We start from the raw sequence: 16,399 nt of genomic DNA on the forward strand, positions 1-16,399 counted from the left end.
GTTATTACATGGAATCTAAGCTCAGTCCACAATCACACAAGTATTATGTGTATGCATTATTTTATAAATGTATTAAATAATAAAATCATAATGTTTAAATCTTACAAAACATGTCCAGTTACTAAGATATATGTAGTTTTAGAATTAATTATGGGTTTAAATATATTCTATATTTCAATAATGTGATTTTTTTCCAATTATGCTAATGGAAATTTGGGGGTTAGAGTTGTTTAAAAGTATTCTTAATTTCTTTAAAATATAATTTCTTTTTTCCATCTTAGTTTTAGGGTGAAATATGACCCTGACAGCTTGACGGGATTTGTGACGTTCACCCAAACAGAAATCAGATCCCAAAAATCTCAAACATTGTGATTTATCAGTCTATATTATTAATTCTCTGGCGATGTTCAATTATTTTCATGCCAATAATGCTTAATCGTATAACAATGGTTTAACAGATTTAGACAGACTGTTAGGAATCTGGGCTTTCTTGCGCTGACAATTTTCAGACAGTCATTTCCTCCTCCTGTCAAACAAACTCTCCCACACGTACACATCATTGTAAGGTAATATGTTTAATGGAAGCCAAAGAGTGTTGGGTGACTGAAAAACCAAGTAGCCATAACCTCACGTAGCCTGGTTCGTTTCCAAGTCTGTGAGCCGTAAAAGAGGATACGAGAACAAAGAGACTTATCACCTAGGAAACAAAATCAAACTCTGATACCTGTTTTGCTTTATAGGAACCCAACAGGTTTGTATTGTACAGGCAATGTATTTTTTTTTAACCTGAATGTGAGGTAGCCCACATAGTAAATTGCACAGTTCACCTTCTTTTTTTTTCCGTAAGTGTGGATGTGGCCATTTGTAAATTTTATGGGTCTGTCTTTCGGTCTCATCCACATCCAGATATTTTTAGCTGTACAAAACAGTTCGTTTTGCTGCTTGATATTGCAGATGTGTCTCACCATATTATTTTAATGTATTATCTTTATTACGGGAACACTGTAGTGCAAACGGTTTTATTGTCTACCGCACATTGTTATTCTTCTCGCTAATAAACCAGAAATCTCACCCATAAGCTTACTTCCGTGTTGAAGAATAAAGCAGACAGGTGATGAGAAGAACTGAACGAACTTTTGTGTCTGGTGAATATGCGAAACTACAGTTGAGGTCAAAAGTTTACCCCCCCTTTCAGAATCTGCAAAATGTTAATTATTTTACAAAAAGAAAGGGGATCCTACAAAATGCATGTTATTTAGTACTGACCTGAATAAGATATTTCACATAAAAGATGTTTACGTATAGTCCACCAGAGAAAATAACAGTTGAATTTATAAAAATGACTTCGTTCAAAAGTTTACATCCCCTTGATTCTTAAAATTGTTACAGCTGTGCTTTTTTGTTTAGTGATAGTTGTTCATGAGTCCCTTGTTTGTCCTGAACAGTTAAACTGCCTGATGTTCTTCAGAAAAAATCCTTCAGGTGCCACAATTTCTTTGGATTTTTAGCATTTCTGTGTATTTGAACCCTTTTTAACAATGACTATTATTTTGAGATCCATCTTTTCATACAGAGGACAACTGAGGGACTCATATGCAACTATTACAGAAGGTTTAAAAAAGGAAAAAAAATGCATTAAGAGCCAACTTTTTTAACCCTTGTGCAACCTTATGGACATTTTTGTCCCTTTCAGTTGTGTGTCCATTTCACAAGTGTGCCTGTGTTAATGCCAACTGCATACATTTAGGCTCAGGTGTTTATTTGTACTGAAATTTTATTATTTCACCTTCATTTCCTTAAAAAAAAATCTATTTTTACCCTCCATACAAAAAAAAAAAACCTCACACTCAAGACCTTAAGGACAAAAATGTCCACACTGAAACCCATTAAAACTGCAATTTTTTTAAACCCAGGGCCATTATAACTATAAAATTATGCAATATTTTCTATCGGCAAGGCTTCAAATTTCACATTTTTACTTTTTACTAGATTTTTTTTCAAATTTGGCATATACATTTTTTTAAATCTAACACTACATAACAATATAAATGCCTCAAAATGAATGTTGTTGTTCTTCACTGAAACACCCAATAATCTAATAAGCAAAGAACAAAAATTCTACTTAGTATTGATTTAGTATATGGAAATTACTACTTTTTTCATAATAAAACACCTGTGGCATTATGCAAACAAACTAGAATTTAAAGGGTCACAATTCTGAAAATTAATGAATGTTTGGTATCTATGGATAGAACAGATGCTGGTTAAAAATTAAATGTAACTTATTTTGTCCTCTGGGAAACATGTAACTATCTCCTGTATCCTCTGAAGGGCAGTACTAAATGAAAAATTATGATATTTAGGCAAAATAAGTAAAATATACATTCTGTTCAAAAGTTTTCACCCCCAGCTCTTAATGCATGGTTTTTCCTTCTGGAGCATCAGTGAGCATTTGATCCTTCTGTAATAGCTGCATATGAGTCCCTCAGTTGTCCTCAGTGTGAAAAGATGGATCTCAAAATCATACAGTCATTGTTGGAAAGGTTTCAAATACACAAAAATGCTGGAAAACCAAAGAAATTGTGGGACCTGAAGGATTTTCTGAAGAACAGCGGACAGTTAAACTGTTCCGAACAAACAAGGTACTCATGAACAACTATCACTAAGTAAAAAAAGTCACAGTTGTGGATCATTCAGGTAACAATAGTATTAAGAATCATGCATATGTAAACTGAACGGAATAATTTTTTGTAACTTGTGGACTATATGTAAATATCTTTTATGTGAAATATCTTATTCAGGTTAATACTAAACAATGACATGCATTTTATATGATCCTTCTTATTAACATTTTGCAGATTCTGAAAGGGGGATGTAAATTTTTTTACCTCAACTGTAAAAACCCAGCTGCAAGTTTTCTGGATTCCTATTCATGATCAACATTCCTCTTACCTCCACAACTTAAACAAATATGGTCAGATTGAATCCTGGAGCTCACACTAAGTAATTGTATTACATTAACAACTATCCAATTATCTTATTATCGATAGTAGGATTATATAAAATGGCAAAATTATTGAAGGTTTGTGTAATTAAACCAACAGAAAAGTATAATCAGATGTAAATACATTTCTGGCCAATCAGAAAAAGACACAAGCCACAACAACCAACAGCTTCATGACAATGAAGCAAAAAAGTTTATTCAACAGCTAGTGCCATGTCAGTTTAAAGATTTCTAGCATTATTTAGCAGTTACGTAGTATTAGTCACAAGGTCATTTTCATTAACATTTTAGAGAACAGGAGTACTGCAGATGAAATATTAAAACAAAATCTTAAGCAAGCATCAGTTCAGCCTTGTTTTAACAAGCAACAAATAATCAATTGAAATCCGTAATATTTCATTCACAAGTTCAGATCATTAAGCTGTAAACACATGTTCTCCGAGGAATGTTCAGCTTTCATCCTGCAACGGTAACCATGACAACGCTTGTTGGGAGATGTGCTCCTCTCTTCCTCACGCTGCTTCTATGGAAGTGTCTCCATTTCTGCCTTGAGGCTGAAAAATCAGAGCGACCATTACACACTTGAAACTTTCTCACACACAAATTTTGTTTCATCCATAAGGATTGAAGAATTGGTTCACTTCCAGAATAAAAATCTCCTGACAATTTTCTCACCCATAGGTCATTAAAGATGTCCATGACTGTCTTTCTTCGGTCAAAAAGAAATGATGGTTTTTGAGGAAAACGTTCCAGGATTTTTCTCCATATAGTGGACTTCAATGGTGCCCAATGGGTTGACGAGCATTTTTGTTTAAAAAGTATATATACATTTAAATTTATTTTTATTTTTTTTCAGAAAATGACCACATAAGACCCTTATTTCTTAGCTGGGATCATGTAGAGCCCTTTGAAGCCACAATGAAACTGCAATTGATCCCCATTAAAGCCCACTATATGGAGAAAAATCCTGGAATTTTTCCTTTAAAAACCTTAATTTCTTTGCGACTGAAGAAAGAAAGAGAAGTAAGTAAACTCAAGAATTGTTTATTCTGGAAGTGAACTAATTCTTTTATAAATGGCTGAATTGGTCACACTCACAGAATGCTCAGCTCAACATTACATCAAAATTCATATGAAGGATAAATAGTTTGAGGCATGTTTAAAAAATTACCTTGACGAAGATACGTGAAGGAAGGAAGCGACGTAGCAGTTGACTGGAGATGTTTGGAAGGCGCACCAGGCTGATGTTGAGCTGAGGGAGGACTTGATATCCCGCCATGAGAGGGTAGAAGTTATACAACATCTCCTGTTCTCCACCAGGCAAAATCCTCATTCGCACCTGCACACAGACACAGAATGAGAAAAGAACCTCCTGAGTGAATGAGGGTCAGTTTGAAGAGATGTGTTTTTAGGGTTGTGGAAAGAAAATTTTGATTTGTTGATAATCAGTGTGTAAAGAGGAACAAACACATTTTTTATTTTATTTGCTTCTTGTTTGGTTACTCTTCTAAGAGGATTTTGCATCATTCTCAGTATAGCTTTAGGCACCCTTAAACTAAGCTGCCCTACAAAGGCAAAGTACAGTAACTACACCAACACTGAAACTGAAAAAAATGCCTTTAAAGTTTCTACACCATATATGTGACCCTGGACCACAAAACCAGTCATAAGGTTAAATTTTACAAAACTGAGATGTATACATCATATGAAAGCTCAATAAATACGCTTTCTATTGATGTATGGTTTGTTAGGATTGGACAATATTTGGCCGAGATACATCTATTTGAAAATCCGGAATCTGAGGGTGCAAAAAAATCAAAATACTGAGAAAATCACCTTTAAAGTTGTCCAAATTAAGTTCTTAGCAATGCATATTACTAATTAAAAATTACATTTTGATATATTTATAGTAGGAATTTTACAAAAAAAATCTTCATGGAACATGATCTTTACATAATTTCCTAATGATTTTTTGCATAAAAGAAAAATCAGTAATTTTGACCCATACAATGTATTTTTGGCTATTGCTACAAATATACCCCAGCGACTTAAGACTGGTTTTGTGGTCCAGGGTCACATATGGTATTAGTTCGGATTTTGAAGTTACTGCAAATTTGACACTTTCGTTTCTCTGAAATGGGAAAAAATTGAACAAGGACTTTGCCACAAGACAAAACAGTTGTAACAAAGCCCATTTAAAGCCTCAACTCAATTTTGACCAAATGTGTAGTTACTGCACTTTGCCTTTGGAGGGCAGTAAGTGTGAGTGAATTTACTTTGGATCATCTGGATGTGTTTTTCCATTAGTTTTTATTTAAATACATTAAAGGGGACATCAGATGTCCTTTTTCCAAAAGTTGGTATGATTCTTTAGGGTCTTCATTAAATGTCTGTAAATTACTTTGGTTCAAATTCCTCAATGGTTGTGTAAAACAACCCCCTTTTTACCTTGTAAAAAACAGCTCTGTTCACAGTGAGTTGTTTCGGTGCATGTCTCTTTAAATGCTAGTGAGCTACTGCTCACCCCACCCCCACAAAACTAACCCTCTGCGTCCTCAGAAGCTCTGATGTTGGGAGAAAATGAAGACTCTTATGTTCACTTTTACATCCAAATACAAAACACCTGCATTGCTTAGAGACATTGTTGTCGCTACAGCTGCTCGAGAGCGGAGAAAATGGCAGACAGCTTTCAACTAGCTGAGGGGCTGAGGGTAGAAATATGCTAATATGGGACAGTCCATCAGCAGTTGTGGCCAGGACCTGATCAGTATGATGTCATAGTAGTCAGAAAATCAAATCAGCTTGATAATTAAGACTGTTTAGGTTTTTTGGGGATTAAAAAAAAAGAGTGAATGGACTTTTATTATAGTAGGGTGTGTCTCCACACACCGCTAAGACACATTTATATGCATTTATAACACCATGTAAAAGTTACTTTTGCATCCGAAGTCCCCTTTCTTTATTATTGAAATAAATGTAAAAAGGGAAAAAACAGACCCAGATGAATAAAATGTATTCATTAAATAAAATGTATGTGAAGGAAACACCTTATGCACTTACCTGTTTAAGTCCACTAAACATAAATGCATCACTGGGCTCTACACTGATCTCAACATCCTGAACCAGCCCGGTTCGATTCTCCAAATGGTACCGAACAGGTAAAGACTCACGCACTCGACCAAATGATGGCAGCTCTAGAACAAGACAGAGTAAAGACTATTACAATAACTATATTTGAATACCTTACCAATTAACAATAAGATTCTGTTTATTCTAAGCATGCGCATTGCATTTTCAAAGTAATGAAAATAAATGTAGGCGACCTGCTTCTGATTTTCACTGATTTTCCAAAATACACAAAAACTGATGCTTAAGTATATGAGATTAAAGTAGTCGGCGAATTCATCACACTGCTTAGAGAGTTTAGCTTTTAAAGACAGATTGTATTCATACTTCCATATGAATCAGTATCAGTTTTTACTGTTCTAGTTGCATTTACACAGCCTTAACAAGCAGATGTCCTCAGCATGCTACGTTTCGAGTGCACCTAAACAGCGAATCTAGCTAGTGTAATCTGATCTAACAGTGAATTGAGCTTACATAGTCAATGTAGTGGAATAAAAACAACACACAGTCTTTTTCACTGCAACAAAGGAGGCAAGACAATGTTGTCGAAACTAGCCCTGGAAACGTGAGGTAATTTTATGTTTTATGTTACACTGTTTGCTGTGTAGAGCGTCTTCTGCCGCTTTAACTGCACAAGCTAATTAAACTGTAATGAATTCAGATATGCTGTCAGCATTTTATAGTTAATCAGCAAGAAAAATTTGCTTTGAAAGTGATCCCAACTAAATTACTTCTCTATATGTGACCTTATATGTGTCTTAAGTAGCACGCGTATATTTGTAGCAATAGCCAGAAATACATTGGGTCAAAATGATAAATTTTTCTTTTATGCCAAAAATCTTTAGGATATTAAGTATCAAGATCATGTTCCATGAAGATATTTTGTAAATATATCAAAACTTAATTTTTAGTAATATGCATTGCTTAGAACTTCATTTGGACAACTTTAAAGGTGATTTTCTCAATATGTAAATTTTTTTGCACCCTCAGATTCCAGATTTTTAAATATCAGATTACAATCTCATTTTTAAAAAATTGACCCTTATGACTGGTTTTATGTTCCAGGGTCATATATCATTATAGTTGTGGTGTGAACCGCATTATTCACTTTGATTTTTAGAACTTTATCTTTATAGTTGTAGTTATTGCTATAATTCTTGGTGAGAACTGGCCTTATGAGAGGATGAAAAGATTCAAAATGCAAGTGAATAAAACTGAGAAAACACATGAGACTATTAAAGAGGATTCAATCTATAAAACAGACTGACCTGCATGGACATACAGTGGAATATTCTCTACCATCACGTGAGGCAGAATAATGACCGTCCTCACCACTGATGTCTCAGCAAATGCTGACTTTCTGGATTAAAAAAAAGGTTATACAGGAAATCAAAAACTGTGATTTTATAATTTGTTACAGAGTATTTATTTAAAGGGTTAGTTAATCCAAAAATGAAAATTATGTTGTTAATTACTCACCCCCATGTCGTTCCAAACCTTTGTTTATCTTTAAAACACAAATCACATGTGACATCTGGTTCAAGCTGAATTTTATGAAGCTACGAGAATACTTTGTGCACGAAGAAAACAAAAATAATGACTTTATCCAAAAATTTCTTCTCTTCCATGTCAGTCTTAGCTAATAATAGATTTCATCAAAAATGTCTTAATTTGTGTTTTAAAGATGAACAAAGGACTTACAGGTTTGGAAGGATATGAGGTTGAGTAATAAATGACAATTTTCATTTTTGGGTGAACTATCCCTTAAAGCAAATCATGAATGTTCACTTTCACATTCTTTATGAAAATATCTCATAAGATAATAGCATTAGGAAAGGAAAGTCATCACTTCCATGCAGGGATGGAAATTAGCACCCGCCACCAGCCAAATGCGGGTGATTTTGTGTTGTGGCAGGTAAACTCGCTTCACCCACCGGCCACCGTGGCGGGTAAATAAAAATAACATACTTCAACCGGACGGCGTGAGGCGGTAAAGCACCTTAACGTTGGTTGCGAACTGCCGTTAAAATACATGAAGAAGAAGAAGATGGCGGACACTTTTAGCGGAGGCACACCTTCAAAAAAATGTGGCGATACATCACAGGCGTTAAGAGGTCTGTTAAAATATCTTTACAATCTGCTTTTGAAGAAATATATTGTATTTCGTGCTACAGCGCACATTCTGTCAGATGCAATTCATGGCGCGTCTTTCTCAATATACAGTACAACGCGGCATTCATTCACATCAGATGATAACTCGGCGGCAGAGTTCCACTCACACAGGGGCGTAATTTCCACTGGGGACACGCTTTTCAAAATCCCGTTGGTGTCCACCCAAATGGTTTTGTTAAGTAATCTCTTGTATTTTAGAATGCACGCTCTACGCTGCCGAGGGTTTCGCGCTATAGTAAAAACGAAACCAAAAGTAAAATGCGCACGCGCATTCAAAAGCAACTTTAATACCCTGCGTTTAGAGAGCGACTCCCCAATGCGCGCAAATTAGGCTACATAAAATATCTAGGCTGTTACAGTATGTGGGCTATAAGTTGTGTAGTTGTGAAGATAGCTCTGTATCATGATAGAAAAAAAATCGGTGAAAATGTCAGTATTTTATTGAGACTTGAGATTAAATAAACTGCTCAAGTATAGTAGATCTTGTAGTATTAATTTTCACATGCAGCTACACATTGTCGGTTAAAAACATAAAGTGGCTGGTAGATTTTGAAATCCACCAGCCACACTGGCCGGTGGACAAAAAAGTTAATTTCCATCCCTGCTTCCATGCAATATACAGGGAAAAGTTAGAGTATAAAGAGTGCTGTTACCTCTTCCAGGAGATAATGTAGTGTCCAGAGGCCACAGTGCTGGTGCCGTTCTGAACAGGAGGACACTTGAGCAGGAAACACTCACTGGCACATTCACTGGTCTGCAGTGTGACTGGACACACAACAGAAAAGAATCACAGTCAGGCTCTAAATAAATGTACAGTATGTTCTGAAATACCACCATCAGAAATAAAGAAATAAAGTTCTCCCACCTCCTTCTACTTGACTCTGGGGCTGATCGATGGCAGTCATACTGGAGGCCACCTGCACTTCACTGTTCACCAGCTCGATTGGCCACGGAGATGCACTCAAAATATCCATCATCAGCAAGAATGGGATGTCCACGTACACTCGCTCCAAATGCTCAAACTAATATACACACACACATAAAACTGTACCAAACTGACCAAATTATTTTTTTTTAAACTGTACACAAATGACAAATCTATCATTATTTACTCATCAAGGTTGAACTTCCAAAATGCAGTTTAAATGCAGTTTCAAAGGGCTCTAAACAATCCCAGCTGAGGAAGAAGGGTCTTGTCTAGCAAAATGATTGGTTATTTTCTAAAAAAAAAAAAAAAGACTATTTATATACTTTTTTACCTCAAATGCTCGTCTTGTCTTTGCAATGCGCATGCATAGTCTGTGTGATCTGGGTTACAGTTAGGGTATGTCCAGAAACTCCCATCTCGTTTTCTTCCCCAACTTCAAAATTGTCCTATTTGAGGTTTAAAAGTATATAAAACGTGAATTTGTTTAGAAAATAACTGATCGTTTCACTAGATAAAACCCTTCTTCCTCGGCTTGGCTCGTTTAGAGCCCTTTGAATCTGCGTTTAAACTTCATTTTGGAAGTTCAAACTTGGGGGCACCATAGAAGTCCTTTATATGGAGAGAAATCCTGAAATGTTTTTCTTAAAAAAACAATTTCTTTACGACTCAAGAACAAAAGACATGAACATCTTTGGATAACAAGGGGGTGAGTACATTATCTGTAAATTTTTGTTCAGAAAGTGAACTAATCCTTTAAAGTAGCCCAATTTCACGGGAAAACAATGGACCTGGCAGTAAATAATGACAGAATTTTCATGACTAAAGTATTAATATATCACAAGTGTACAGCGAGAGCAACTCTTACCTTACTGGACACAAACTTCATAGCCACTTCAAAAGGAACAACCGTCTCTAATGTAACAGTTTCATCCTGCAGGTGAAGAACAAACACAATACAACTCTGTGAATGAAACTGAACACTGGTGTAAAGATTATACCTCAAGAAACTGTGAAGCAGTGAAGTTTATGTCTGGCTCTGACATAATCTTCACAAAAAAATTTTTAACAAGCAATTGCATGGGTTATGATGACAGGTGTCAGGATTCTGCTTACTTTGTGACACTTGCAGGTGATGTCCTTGCCCTCGACTGAGGCACTCACAGAATAGGCCACGTGAAAGAGTAATATTCTGGATCCAGTGCTCACGCAGCGAAAATACAGGGGTTTCACAATCTGACACACAAGTAAACATGTACACAACGTTATACTGAAGTAAAGATCAGTTTTAAATCAATTTAATCTGTGAAATTCAGTGAAAAGAAGCAGCACCTTCTGTCCAGGTTGCAGATCTCCAAGGGGAATATCAGGAAGCAGGGCAGGATGAGAGTCATCACACACCTCAGAGCTATTTAGTGTGATTTGGGTCGACTGTGTGAGATTGGCATCCTGACCTAATTGAAACAATAGAAATAAACACTCAAATACATTATCGCTCAAAAGTTTGGGGTTGGTAAGATTAATAAAACTTTTATTTAACAAGGACACGTTAAAATAACTGAAAATGACAGTAAAGACAAAGTAAAAGTAAAGTTTTTCTTTCTATTCATCATATAACAGTGAAAATAATAGAAATGATAATTATATGTTTCTCAAGTAGAATATCAGCATATTAGAATGATTTTTGAATGATCATGTGACACTGAAGACTGAAGTAATGATGCTGGAAATTCATGACAGGAATAAATTACATTTTAAAATAGAAAACAGTTATTTTCAATTGTAATAATATTTCACATTATTACTGTTATCAAATAAACGCAGCCCTGTTGAGAATAAAAGACCAACCCCAAACCTTTGAATAGTAGGACTCTCACTCAAGCCATAGTATTGCACATACAAAATACACTGGTCCGGGTTAATTAACATTTGAGTTACTGCTTGTTAGGGATGTGTTATGGCCATGAATGATACCTGGTTTGAGGCCTGCAGTAAGTTTGATGTCTTTGGCCACAGTGTCCTCTTCTGATTGGATGGTAACAATCATACAGTACATCTCATTGGTCAGTGCTGGGGGCTCATGAGTCAGATGTACAGAGACTTTGGGCACTCTGGAAATTATCCTAAAAGGGCAAGATGGGAAGGAAAACATTGCTGTTTTATAAATGGTTTCCAAAAGAAGTAGGAATGTGTATTAACACATTAAATAGTGTACATTTTAATTTCATGCTGACTAAATATTTCTGTACTGACAGTGACATAATAGATTTTCTGATTTTTAATATATATACACACACTACCAGTCAAAAATTTTGAACAGTAAGATTTTTAAATGTTTTTTAAAGAAGTATCTTCTGCTCACCAAGCCTGCATGTATTTGATCCAAAGTACAGCAAAAACAGTAAAATTTTGAAATATTTTCACTATTTAAAGTAACTTTTCTTTTTTTAATATTTTAAAATGTAATTTATTCCTGTGATTTTAAAGATGAATTTTTAGCATTGCTGCAGTCACATGATTCTCACATGATCATTCTAATATTCTGATTTGCTTCTCAAAAAACATTTATCTAAAAATAGAAATCTTTTGTAACATTATAATTCAATAATTCTATAATAGCTTTGATCACAGGAAAAATTTACATTTTAAAATATATAAAAATAGAAAGCAGTTTAAATAGTAAAAATATTTCACAAGGCTTGGTGAGCAGAAGAGACTTCTTTAAAAAAACAAAAAAAAATACTGTTCAAATCCTTTTGTACTGGTAGTGTATATATAAATCTTTTTACTTACATAGTGCTAGACTGTATAGTAACTGTGTCCCAATCCACATGCTGCTCTGGGAGGCGTGTCCTACTCTTAAATGAGCGGGATGCCTGCAAAGTCTCATGGGAAGAAGCAGCATCCCCCCAGCCACCCCTCCAGTTCAGATAGACGTAGCGGCCCGTCTCTCTGCCCAACATGAGTGCCACACTCGTGATCTGAAAGACAAATACAGACAGAAATAAAACAAAATATACTATGCAAGTAGGCACCACTAAATTGGTTGAAATTAAAAGAATGAAAAGCTATATTTCACCTCAATCTTCTTTCCAACATCTTCCGTTTTGGCTACAAATTTGAAGCAGTATTTGCGGGTTTTGCCGGGGACAAGACACATGTTCTCCTGGGAAGAGGGTTCTAGAATATCTTTGCCTTTAGACGCATCCTCCAGCAAACAGTACTGGTTATACTCCTGCAATTCAAACATAGTCATTGAGAACAAAGCCAATGTCACAGAGTTGTGTTTGTGTGCATGTGTATGTATTAGGTGTGCTGTACCTGGTTGCTGAGGCTGACACATAGTTTTGAGAAACGCACAGGATGTGGGCAGTCGGCTCTAACATAGACATTTAGCTGGACAGGCTCATCTATGTGGAAACTTGGGGACAGGAACTTGGCTTTGCACTGAACTGGAAGGATGACATGAAAATAAACATAAATATTACATTTTGTTCCATAAAGATCTTTTTTTTTATGGATTACATGATACATATTATTTAAAAAAAAGTCATCAAGTTTTGTTGACATTAACACAAGGGCCAGTGATTAGTCAGTTGGCATTTGATTTACAAAACTCATTTCAGGTTTAGTGTTTCAACATTGCATTAACTACTGATGAACACTGATGGTTGGTTTTTATTTGAATTATCACTTATATGTCTTTGGAAGGCGTTTGTCTTTCAAACACATTGAAATGCACACATTCACACAAACTTTTTTTATCATCTGATCCTATTTTACCTAATATATTTACTTGAAATACCCCTGAAATTTTAAAATAAATACTTTAATAATTAAGTATCACAACTGCATGTTCATTAGTTCTCTGACATTGGTGAAGTTTTTTTTATTTTGATTGATTTTAAAATGATTTATTTTAATTCAACATTTTAATGATTTAATTATTAACTTTTCATTAAATTCTTGAATCCCCTTCAGTTCCTACACAAACACCAGTTTGTGAAACCTTGACGTAATAATTTAATGCACTTCATGTTGTTAATAAGAACAAATGTAATATATTTTCTTACTTTTTGCATTTTTATGTCAATACGGTACAAGATTATCCTTTTCAATCAATGTGCTAAACGAATTAGTCACAAGTAATCTAAAAGTAGTCTGATTATATTACCTAAAATGTATAATATAATGGATTAAGATACTTGCTACAATTTTTGTCATGCAATTTGGAATCAGTAATGGATTACAATTTGTAAGTAATCTACCAAGCTATGATGATTGATCAGCCCAAAATGTTGGAAAGTGAATATTCTTTGAGTGCTTACCAAAGGGCACATAGTCCTGGACCTCAATGGTGTACTCATTATTGCCAGCCAGAGACATGCGGTCACTCCACAGGGCCTGGGCCGTCTTCACAGAGGCCGGGTCACAGTCTGGTTCAGGCTCTGGGACTTCATTCTGACAACCACAAAAGAAAATGCCAATTTTATAAACATTACATCTTTATCTACAGCAGGACTTTCAGTGTATTGAGTACGAAAACTTTTTTATGAAGTGTATCACTCAGCCCTGTGAGATATTTTTCTATACATACCATGAGCACTTTAATCAGATTCCTCTCAATCCTGGACTTCTGCTCTTCAGGGAGGATAGAGGCTAAACACACAAATATATATACCTGTTAATGCAGTAACTTTTAATTGAGGTGATATAAAGAGTCAATACATAGAGTTTATGTACCTCTGCCCACGAGCTCCAAGGAGTAGGTGATGTAGTCTTTCACTTGACCCATGAGGTAGGAGCACTTCAAAGCCGTGCACAGGATAGACGTCAACAGAGACCACCAGCGCTCGGTACGGTAGTCACACATCACATAATCCAACAGTCTGGGGAGTCACAATACAACAGTATATGTACTAAACAGTGCTGAACTCATATTAGAAAAATACAGCTGCAAGCCACTGACACAAGCAGAACTCAATTTATATACAGCGGTGGCCAAAATTATTACAAAAACTAGTATTTTTACCAGCTAAAAACAAGTTTTAAGTTAGTTATATCTTTTGCTGGAGTGTGTCATTTGGAAATATCAGTTTACATTTACAAACATTCATTTTGCCATTAATTGTAATAATCTAGTGAGATTTTTGTTTGCACAAGGAGTCTGACAACAGCCAGTGCTCCACACATTCCAGTCTGTCTGGAATGACAAAGAAACCAAACCAAACTGAGACAGACTAAATCCAGAAGAACTGTGGCAACGTCTCCAGGACGCTTCAAGAAACCTACCTTAAAAGTTTTAGGCACTTGTGCAAAAATGCTGTAAAATGAGGATGCTTTTCTTCACCAATTAACTTCTAATAACTAAATTAAATCAACATTTTGTCTGATCGTCCTTTGCTTTCAAAGCAACTTTTGCTCTAGGTGCACTTGCGCATAGTTTTTCAGGTAGCTTTGCAGTCAAGTCTCTTGAAGCATCTTTGGAGTCGTTGCCAAAGTTCTTCTGGATTTAGTCTGTCTCAGTTTGTACTTTCTTTACGTCATTACAGACAGACTGGACGATGATAAGATCAGATCTTAGCACTGGCTGTTGTCAGACTACTTGTGCAAACAAAAAAAGCACTGGATTATAACATTTAATGGCAAAATGAATGTTTGGAAATGTGAACTGACATTTCCTACTGACACACTACAGCAAAATTTAGAAATAACTGACTTAAAACCATTTTTTAGCTGGTGAAAATACTAGGGTTCTAATAATTTTGGCCACCACTGCAGGTCAAATTTACAGTATACTGAATTAAACTCACTTTAATGCTTTGGTGTAGTCTTTTGCATGATAATACTCCTCTCCCATCTGAACCACTGTGGAGGGAGACAGAAAAAAAAGAGAACAAAAATGTTACTGATTTACTTTGCAATTTAAAAAAGAACTGAAAATCTGGACTGAAAAATGAATGTGCATCTTTTTGTACTGAGATGGCTCTTCATTCGTGGACACTTGTACTTCTTAAACTGGGCGACAGCGTTACTGAGGAGAGCAATGATCAGCTCCTGACATCAGAAACACACACATACAACCATAAGGAGAGAAACACTTGATTTTCTTTTTTTTACTGTAAGAAACAACATTTTGGTCTCTAAACAATGCCTTATTATTCCTTACTTCTTTATTATTAAAGTCAATACTTTCTGACCTGAATGTTTGCATCTTTAAACAGAGTCTGAAGTCAAAGTCACAAATGAACCTTAACTTATAACTTATATTGAAATAACATGTATTTAAGAAAATCCCACCGAATGAGGGACATCTCTCTCTTTAACTTGAAGAGCAAGGATGCCTTGTTTCTCCTTCTCAGAATCTGGAGGATCAATGCCTGAGGGTTAAAGTTCACTGGGTCAGACATAAGACTTCATAACAACTGGGTAAGTCAAGCTTTATATTATACATGATTGAAACATGCCATTTTACAACATTTTTAATCTTAAAAATTATTACCTTTCTTTTACAGACACATGTAGAATATGGCTTTAAAAATTACAAATATTATTTTGTGTTTTGTGTTATTCCAAAATATTGACAGGGCAAGTAAAACTCTGTTTTATATATATATATATATATATATATATATACATATATATATATACATATTATATATATATATATATATATATATATATATATATATATATATATATATATACACATATACATATATATATATATATATATATATATATATATATACACACATACATATATATATATACACACACACATATACATATATACATATACATATATATATATATTAGTGGTGGGCCGTTATCGGCGTTAACGTGCTGCGTTAACGTGAGACTCATATCGCGCGATAAAAAAAATATCGCCGTTAATCTATTCTCAAAGTTGGGTTGGGAGCTGGGTCTAAACTACGCAAGATATGATGACTTTCACCTTGATATTTTAGCGCGGATGACGTATATCTAGTTGAATTGCACTGTAGGGGGCGAGAACAAGTCTTCAACTTCTGTCAAATTACCACATCAAATGAGACGCGCAGACATGGATGCAGCTATGAAGCCGCTTCAGGGCAGGTGCGTGCGTTGCTAGACCCTTTTTACTGGGGCACGTGCCCCAGTGAAAATCTGCTGTGGCCCAGTAAAATCTC

The 16,399-nt window shown here is 35.2% G+C and overlaps 1 protein-coding gene across 1 annotated transcript in view; it reads right to left on the bottom strand.

Moving 5' to 3' along the window:
• Positions 1–3,516: 3,516 nt before the first annotated feature.
• Positions 3,517–16,399, bottom strand: part of LOC141288171 (trafficking protein particle complex subunit 11-like) — an 18,612-nt gene continuing 5,729 nt past the window's right edge. The window contains exons 2-20 of the mRNA XM_073820270.1: positions 15,528–15,607; positions 15,206–15,284; positions 15,041–15,095; positions 13,971–14,116; positions 13,825–13,886; positions 13,556–13,688; positions 12,549–12,679; positions 12,307–12,462; positions 12,021–12,208; positions 11,202–11,350; positions 10,560–10,681; positions 10,344–10,463; positions 10,096–10,161; positions 9,168–9,324; positions 8,956–9,067; positions 7,399–7,490; positions 6,065–6,198; positions 4,176–4,343; positions 3,517–3,558 (exon numbers count right to left, since the gene is read on the bottom strand). Coding sequence (XP_073676371.1) covers positions 3,517–3,558; positions 4,176–4,343; positions 6,065–6,198; positions 7,399–7,490; positions 8,956–9,067; positions 9,168–9,324; positions 10,096–10,161; positions 10,344–10,463; positions 10,560–10,681; positions 11,202–11,350; positions 12,021–12,208; positions 12,307–12,462; positions 12,549–12,679; positions 13,556–13,688; positions 13,825–13,886; positions 13,971–14,116; positions 15,041–15,095; positions 15,206–15,284; positions 15,528–15,607 — 2,192 coding nt within the window. The remainder of the gene's footprint in view (positions 3,559–4,175; positions 4,344–6,064; positions 6,199–7,398; positions 7,491–8,955; positions 9,068–9,167; positions 9,325–10,095; positions 10,162–10,343; positions 10,464–10,559; positions 10,682–11,201; positions 11,351–12,020; positions 12,209–12,306; positions 12,463–12,548; positions 12,680–13,555; positions 13,689–13,824; positions 13,887–13,970; positions 14,117–15,040; positions 15,096–15,205; positions 15,285–15,527; positions 15,608–16,399) is intronic.

Source organism: Garra rufa, chromosome 16 (genome assembly GCF_049309525.1).
Source record: "Garra rufa chromosome 16, GarRuf1.0, whole genome shotgun sequence".
NCBI classification, from domain to species: Eukaryota; Metazoa; Chordata; class Actinopteri; order Cypriniformes; family Cyprinidae; genus Garra; species Garra rufa.